We start from the raw sequence: 9,080 nt of genomic DNA on the forward strand, positions 1-9,080 counted from the left end.
ATTACATATATATCCATGCACGTATTTACATGTATACATATTTGCATGTACACACACATACACACACACACACACACACACATATCTTAAAGGAAGTTAAGCAACTTATCCTAACAATAATCTCCACAGAACCAGTTCCTGGCATGAGAAGCTGCCTTTTGATTTTTGTTTTTGTTTTTGTTTTTTTTTTTTTTTCGAGATACGGTTTCCCTGTAGTTTCTAGAGCCTGTCCTGGAACTAACTCTTGTAGACCAGCCTGGCCTCGAACTCAGAGTTCTGCCTGCCTCTGCCTCCCGAATGCTGGAATTAAAGGCGTGTGCCACCACCACCCGAATAGTCAGTGTAGTCCTTGTGACTCCCCAGACAATATGGATTATATATGTAATCAATGGTCGTTTCTTAGTGGATGAGGGTACACCCCTATTGTTGAACACACTTCACATTTAGGACAAAGGACTTACATGATCTGAGCTTGATGTAATTTCTTTCCTGTGGTAAGACTTCCATGGTTCCAGAAAACACTATACAAATTGCCAAGGGAAGGAAGCAATTAAGTCATACCAAGCTTCAATATTCATGAAGGAAACTGGGATTGTGGGAATTTCAATTAATTTCTCTTAACATTTAGAAAGCAACTTGTGGAAAATAGGGACATTTCTATAGAATATAATATTCATTTAATATTTATCAAGTTCAATGACCAAAGAAATCCCGACCTTCCCTGCACTGCTCTGGACCTTCTTTGGAGGGAAGGGTTTGTTTACAGTGGGAGCTGTTCTGGCCTCAAGCCATTTGGTTACAAAATTATATCACAAGCAGATGCAGTGAGCCCACATAAGGAAGTTTTAGGATGTTGTAGTCACTTTCTGTTTAACAAGCTGGATTTTACCCTATTTCTTCAGAATGTCTGTTTTCTCAACCAATTGAAAAAGATTTTGAAAGTGGCCCATCTAAATAAAGTCCATGTTGATTCTCAAAACAACTCTGTGTGATCAAGGACTCACTCAACTACTACACCAGACTGTTTCCTGTTCTCCAGGATTTCTTGAAGAACCCTTTCTTCACCTTCTTCCTCAGGAGTGTCCTGCATGGCTCTCTGCAGTAGTGACTTCAGAGTCTGCCTCTTGAACCTGCGGTGCCTAACGGAGCCAACAAGGAAGTAAATGATGGGGTTGGCACAGCTGTTAACACAGGATAGCAAAGTTGTCATTTCAATAACAAGGCAAAGGAAAACTTTATCCAACTCCTCAATCCAATTTAAGAGGAACAAATAGATACCAAAGGGCAGACCAAAGAATAAGAAGACCAGCACCGTGATGGTAATGGTCACACACAACCTGGTCACAGGAATTCTTTGTGAGCCACAGAAGACCCTGACCAACAGGGCCAAGCTGGATACACAAAGAACCACAGATAATACTATCACAAATGCAGCAGTGATAAAATTATAACTCCTACAGAAAGAATAGTTGTAATAGCGAATACCTAGTAAGCCGCAATCATACCCTAACAGGAGAGTAAACAGTAGAGAGAAGGCCCAGAGCAGGGCACATATGACAGCTGATAAGTGTCTTGGTCGTTTGCAGCGATACCAGATGGGCCACAAAACAGACAGGCAGCGCTCAGCACTGATGGCTGCAACCATACACATACCTGCAAGGTAAGCAAAGATGAATACACTGACAAGATAGATAGGAATAACGAAGTAGATGGCATGGAAATAAAAAAGGATATTTTCCAGAGAATACACAGTCAGAAAACTGAGGGACAGAAAGTCAGCCCCAGCCAGGCTGAGAACATAGACAGAGATGGCATTCCTTTGTATGTGGAAGCTCAGAAGCCATAGCACTATGGCATTTCCTGCCAGCCCAACCATGGCAATGCCAGCTTTAAGAATATTCAGAATAATGGGGATGGAGTCAATACAGGGTAAGTTTCTAGTGTAGTAAGTTTCATTCATTGTTGTGTTGTCAGTGCTCCAGGCTGGGGTGGTTGGATCCATGCTTGGGAATTTTCCACTAGCGTTCCTGCAAAGTAAATTGAGATATGAATGCATGATTCCTTCTGTCAAGACCACCTGGCTATGGCAGAGTAACTGCCACAGGTTAATAATGAAGGGGAAACAGGTTTGCAGAGATGCAGCAATTTATCAAAACTCCCAAATTCTAGAAACTTCTTTTAAACCCAGTTTGTACTATTCAGTCTATCTGCAGACCAATGCCCCTAGTGATATCGGGGTAGTTGATGGTACCAGTACAGTTGCTAAGCATCTTATGCTGTGTTTGGAAGAGACAGAATTTCAAAACTAACTTTCTTCCTGTTCCAGGGCTGAGGTTCCTTCTCATGTGTAGGAATATGGAAGATCCTGGCACAAGCCATAGCTGCACTCAGTCTCTGTAAGGGGTCTATTAAATGGGAAAAATGGAATAATGAAGGCAATGGGACTTCTTATGAAGATCTATGTGTAAACACAGTCACACTTCTTATTCTAGAAGGGCTAAGCCTTCATTTTATAATATGAAAACTAGAAGGCAGAGAAGCCTTGAAGGACATCAGGCACTCGTCTGTTTGTAATTATGTCACCATCATCGTGTTATCTATAGGTTTACAGTGGAAAGTCAAGAACTATGACAAATGAGCAAATGAACCCCAGTTTCAAGGGTTGTTGAAAATTTGTAGTAAATATTCTGGCCGTTACTTGTATTTTATGCAAAGGCACAGGTCTCTGACATGAAAAGTGTGGAGTGTGCTGCAGAAAAATAGAGAGCACCTCCATTTTGCAAGAGGGTCCCAACCCCTGAGAAGAGCTTTGAGGTCTATACATGCACACACATGCTCTGGAAAAGAGAGCAGCATAGTTTGACAGGTAGCATCTACATAGAGCTTTCTTTCCACTCCACTAGCCCATACAGGCATCCTTAATAGGCTTCTATTTCTCACCCCTAAAGCCACACAGATATTTGAAGAAAGGACAGCTTTTCTTTTCCACACTGGCCAGGGCTGCAGAAAGAGGCCTGTTCCTGGGCTTTCAGTAGCTTAGCCTGAACAGTATATACATAGGCAGCTTTGCATCACAGGATCCTTCTGGATATCTTCTGTTTTTAGACAGGCCTTCATGAAGGAGAAAACATCTGAGAGTGTTGAGACAGAGATCCAGGATCAGGGAAAGCATCCAGAAGACATAAAAGCTAACCTCACACTTGGTCTTTGAAGAAAATCACCCAGCAAACTCAATTGTCTTCACCAAGATTGTACCGTACATTCTTGAAGCCTTGATCACCCCATGAGGACACACATTTTTCATTTGGGGGACCATCTGAGGCATTTTCTAATTTGGCAATCCGCTCTGTTTGCTGTGAATAGCATTGGTTAATAAAGAAGCTGCATTGGGCCTGTTAATAGGACAGAACTTAGGTAGGTGGGGAAAACTAAACTGGATGCTGGAAGGAAGGAGGTCGAGTCAGAGAGAAGCCATGGAGTCTCTGCCAGAGATATACATGCTGAAACTTTGCTGATAGGCCACGACCTTGTGGTGATACACAGAATAATGGAGATGAGTTAAATTAAGATGTAAGAGTTAGCCAATAAGAAGCTAGAGCTAATGGGCCAAGCAGTGATTTAATTAATACAGTTTCTGTGTGATTATTTCAGAGCTTAGTGGCCAGGGATCAACAAGTGGCTCTCCCCTCCTACAATCAACAACTTAAAACAGGCAGACTGGCACTAGGTAAGCAGCCAGCCCCCCAAAATCAAGTTTGTTGATGATAGTAGCATGACAGTTGTGGGTACAAGTGCTCACCAATGGGCATTTTGGCTTCATGAAATGGAACCAGGAAGCAAAAAGGGATCATTTCAGCTTCAGCTCTCATTGTGACTGGTTTTGCTAGCCAGTGTTTTTCTAGTCAATGGAAGACAGTGGTGCTGAGGGAGACTTGAACTGTGGGGGTTTGGCTCAAGAGGTTTGAGAGGAGAAGAATGTTAGTATGTGGCCTAGAAATTATTCTTGTGGTTTTGTGGTAAAGAATATGGATAATTTCTTCACGTGTCCAAAAAATTGACCGAGTCTAAATTGAAGAGTTTTTCATTAATTGCATTGTATCAAACAGCCTTGTATCAACTTGTCCTGTGGTTATTTGAATTCACACTTATGAAGTGCTAGAATGAAAAGAAGCAAGCTGAGTAAGAAAACCTTCAAAATGTACAATTTGAGGAGAAAAGGGCACCAGGAAGTGGAATGGAGCTAAGTCCTGTGTTCAAGGATATAAACAAATTAAAGACTGATATTAAAAGAAATAATGGGAATGGTAACCTCAGCTAAGTTTCCAACTTGTGAAGAAGAATTAAAGAACTACTTAGATCCAAACATGGTGGTCTATGCCCTTCATCTCAGCATTCAGGAGACAGAGATAGGTAGTTCAAGGTCAGCCTGGTCTACAGATTGAGATTATGGTAGCCAAGATTAGGCAGTGAAAGAAACTATAAAAGTCAGAAAACTAGTGAAGTTATAATTGAATGAGGGGTTCATGTTATAGCCTTAGCAAGCAGTAGAACTTGGTAGCTTTGGCCTTGTGGTTTCCGTTTTAGCTTCAAAGATAGGAGAAAGGTTATAGAATCTCTCTTTGCAAAATCAGAGAGTATCTAAGGCCAGGCATGTGTCAGGGATGTTCCTGAATGGAGGCCAAGAGAGACCATTGTGTGAAGCTGTGAATGTGGAGCCTGGATTGCTTTGGAGATCCCAAGATGTTGGAGATGCCAGAGTTGTGGGATACCTGCCAAGGAAAGCTGCTAATGGGCAGTTGAACTAGCCCAAGAAAAAGAAGTATGTTGTAGTCAACAAAGCTGAACAGAATTGGAGACCTGAAGAGTGTTTTGACATTGAACAAGGAGATGAAATTTTCAGAGTTTTCCAGCTTTTTTTCACCTTGATTTGGCCCGGTATTTCCTTACTATGCTCCTTTTCTCCTGTTTTGGAATGGTAATGCTTATCATGTACCATTTTCTGTTGGAAGTATGAAATCTCCACTTTCATTTTGATTTTACAGGAATTTTAGTTAAAAGATTTTCATGAATCTTAGAAAAGGCTTTGCACTTCAGAACAAGTTTGAGACGGTTATAGACTATGGGGACTTCTGAAGTTGTAATAAATGCACTTTGCATTATGATAAAGATAACTTGTTTAAGATTCTTTCTTTCCGTACATTGCATAATTTTAGCTTCTTTGAAAAAAGTCAGGTGTTCATAGGTGTGTGGATTATATTCAGGGCCTTCAATCTGATTCCATTGATCTATGTTCCAGTTTTTATGCCAATATAAAACTCTTTTTATTACTATAGCTCTAGTGTAGAGCTTGATGCCTCTGGAAGTTCCTTTATTGTACATTATTGTTTTGGCCACACTAGTTCTTTTCCATATGAACTTGGGTATTGTCCTTTCAATGTCTGTGAAGAATTGTGCTGGAATTTTGATGGTGATTACATTGAATCTGTAGATTGCTTTTAGTAAGATTGTCATTTTTACTATGTTGATCGCTCTTATCCAAGAGCATGGGAGATCTTTCCATTTTCTGATATCTTCTTCAATTTCTTTCACAAGGAATCCATAAATATGACAGCAGCTAAGACTCTAAGCAATAGTGGAGAGGATGCCTGAACCAGCCTTCTTCTGTAATCAAATTGATGACTACCTTAATTGTCATCATAGAACCTTCATCCAATAACTTATGGAAGCAGATTTAGAGATCCACAGCTAAGCTCTGGGCTGAGCTCCCAGAGTCCAACTGAAGAGAGGGAGGAGTGATAATATGAGCAAAGGGTCAAGACCATGATGGGGAAACTCACAGAAACAGCTGATCAAAGCTAGTGAGAACTCACTGACTCTGGACTGACAGCTGGGGATCCTGAATAGGACCAAACAAGGCCCTCTGAATGTGGGTGACAGTTGTATGGCTGGGGCAGTTTGTGGGGCCAGTGGTAGTGGGATCAGGATTTATTCCTAATGCATAAACTGACTTTTTTGAGCCCATTCCCTATGGGATATCTTACTCAGTCTAGATACAGGGGTGAGGGTCTTAGTCCTGCCTCAGTGTGATGTGACAGACTTTGTTGACTCTCCATGGGAGGCTTTACCCTCTCTGAGGAGTGAATGATTGATGGAGTGGAGATAAGGTGGGGAATCAGGTGTACAGGGAACAGAGACTCGTATGTAAAATAAAAAATATTGCTTAAAAATAAAAAATAAAAGAGAATTGTGTAACTTCTAAAAAAAGCTATAAACCTATGGTGCCGGAAGATGGAATATGGTGGTTTGAATAAAATGGCCCCATAGGTTCATAGGAAGTGGCACTATTAGGAGATGTGGCCTCGTTGGAGTAGGTGTGGCCTTGCTGGAGAAAGTGTGTCTCAGTTTCCTCGTGCTGCTTGTAGATCTGGATGTAGAACTCTCAGTACCTTCTCTAGCGCTATGTCTGCCTGCATGCTGCCATTATTTCTGCCATGATGATAAGGACTAAACCTTTGAGTCTGTAAGCCAGCCCCCATTAAATATTTTCCTATATAAGAATTGCCATGGTTGGTGTCTCTTCACATCAATAAAACCCTAAGTAAGACATAGTCCATAACAGTTCACCCAAAAACCATGGAATACATATCTTTGTCAGCAACCCATAGAAATCCATAGAAATTTTTCTTTTTTTTTTTTTTTGGTTTTTTGAGACAGGGTTTCCCTGTAGTTTCTAGAGCCTGTCCTGGAACTAGCTCTTGTAGACCAGGCTGGCCTCGAACTCAGAGATCCGCCTGCCTCTGCCTCCCAAGTGCTGGGATTAAAGGCATGCGCCACCGCCGCCTAGCTTAGAAATTTTTCTATATCATATTTTAGGTCATAAAGCAGTCTTAAGAAGGATAAAGGAAATTGCAATGAAGTGTTCAACAATCTATAGTTATTCTGAAGATGTCTGTCTCATGTAGGTGCAAACCACCCAGAATCCTGCCTGGGTCCTCAAGACCTGGTCTGGCAGGAAGACGTCTATGGCTTATCTGATGCTCTCTAACTCAGGTGGGTGCAAGCAACCCCCAGGTCAGCCTGGTGGGTCCCATTATGACAAGCACGTATGTGGTGGAGAAATGGGAGAGTAGGAGGAACAGAATGGTTCATGTGCTGTGGAAGAGTTTAAAGTGTTTACCAGTAGGCTTATGTGGGAGGCTTTCCTGCCAACCAGGGCCATGGTGAAATGAGGGCCAAAGCTGCTGCCAGGGGCCATGTCTGGGTCCATGGTTCTACCACAGCCAGAGGCTGTGTCGCCTCCCATGTCCCATGTCACCAGAGGGCCATGGGGATGCCCAATGTCTGGGCTGCCACCCGTGGCCATGTGGGTGTCTAGGAGCTGTGCCACCAACATAGCCATGCTGATCTGAGTGGCCTGTGCTGCCATACAGTGCCATAGTAACATCCAGGCCTGAGCTCCTGCAGAAGACCTTGTTTGGGTCCTTGGCCCTACAGCAACCAGGGTCTGGGTTAATGTCTGTGGCTCCTGTTGTAACCAAGGTCTGTGTGATTACTGGGGTCTGATCGGTCACCTGAGACCATGTTGGTACTCAAGGGCCATGTCACATCTGGGGCCATACAGACCAAAGTGGCACATTCTGCTATTTGGTGTCATGTTGATATCTGTGCCAGGGAGGTAGCTAGCAGGGAGCCATGTCTGGTTTTGTAGCCCTATAGCAGCCAGGGTCTCTGCTGATTCCTATGGTTTCTTTCATCATGAGGACCATGCAGATTCCTGGGGCCATGCTGGTGTCTGAAAGCCATGCTGCCACTGGGGGCTTGCTGATCTGGGGAGCCTACACCATCCTTTGGGGCCATGGTGACATCCAGATCCGAGCTGCTGCTGAGGACCATGTCTGGATCTATGTATAATTTCATCACAGCCAGGGTCTGTGTTGCCACCAAAGGTTACACAGAAACCTGGGATAGGGGCTGTTACCTGTAGCCCTTTTGGTGTCTGAGAGATGTGCCACCCCCAGAGCTGTCCTGATCTGAGTGGCGCGTGCTTTCACCCAGAGCCAGGATGTCACCCAGGCCCAAGATGCTACCAACGGATATGGTGGGTCCATTGTCATGCCGCAGCTGCTGTCTGTGTTGGTGTCTGTCCGCTGTGTCATCTTAGAGGTCTATAGGATTCATGCCTGATGAAATCAGGTCCATGTTTATCCAATCTTACCCTTCACTGGCCATGCCCTTTACTAGATACTGTAGAAAGAGAGGTGGCCGTGACCCTCATGGGAGAGCTGGTCCCCACACTTGGAAGAGATGGCCTTATCCCTCCCCACACATAAGTGAGAACTGACCCTGAAGGCACGAGTGTAGGGGAGCTGGCTCCACCCCTTACCTGACAGAGTGTTCACAGAGGTCTGGACTGACCAGCTTAACTACCACCCAGGACCACAGCTGGACCTGGGATTGTCCTATGCTACCATCTACCCTATCTAGGACCTGTTGGAGTCAACTTTGTTGACTCCCCATGGGAAGTTTTAGTCTTTCTGAGGAGTGGATATGGGTGGGGTGGAGAGAAAGGTGGAGCAGGAGGAGGGGGAGGGAGTTGGAATGAGGATAGCTATGCAAAATGAGAAAAGATTATACGAAAAATTCCTATTAAAAAGAAAAAACATCCAAATTTAAATTTTAAAGGGTAAAAATTTATTTTATATGCTTTATTTAAAAACCGTATAGCCTAGAAATTTCTCAGTGTATCAGATGGTGATTATGGAGTGTATTTATATCCTCATCCTCAGAGTGTGTGACACCTTGACACTGTTTAATCATGAATGAGTGCACACATGCAAATCTTTACAGCGTTAGATGATGAATCACATATGAATTAAAAAGGGAAATGTGACAAAAGTTATTTACCAGTACCGCAAAGTGATAAAGAAATTGTCAACAATCCTAACTCTTTTTGCCAACAGCCGCGAGTTGACAAATTATGTCCAATTACTCATGTGTGGACAAATCATTGATGTTGATCACGGGCAGGACATTGTGGTAAGGACCCAGCTCAGCTTAGTTAAGCAGCAGGACACACTTTG

General features: G+C 43.1%; 1 protein-coding gene across 1 annotated transcript; it reads right to left on the reverse strand.

The window, feature by feature from the left end:
* Positions 1-1,000: 1,000 nt before the first annotated feature.
* LOC119802962 (mas-related G-protein coupled receptor member B4-like) lies at positions 1,001-2,045 on the reverse strand. The gene has a single exon (XM_038314164.1). The coding sequence runs from the start codon at positions 2,000-2,002 to the stop codon at positions 1,001-1,003; it is 1,002 nt and encodes a 333-aa protein (XP_038170092.1). The 5' UTR covers positions 2,003-2,045.
* Positions 2,046-9,080: the final 7,035 nt, after the last annotated feature.

Source organism: Arvicola amphibius, chromosome 12 (genome assembly GCF_903992535.2).
Source record: "Arvicola amphibius chromosome 12, mArvAmp1.2, whole genome shotgun sequence".
Lineage (NCBI taxonomy): Eukaryota > Metazoa > Chordata > Mammalia > Rodentia > Cricetidae > Arvicola > Arvicola amphibius.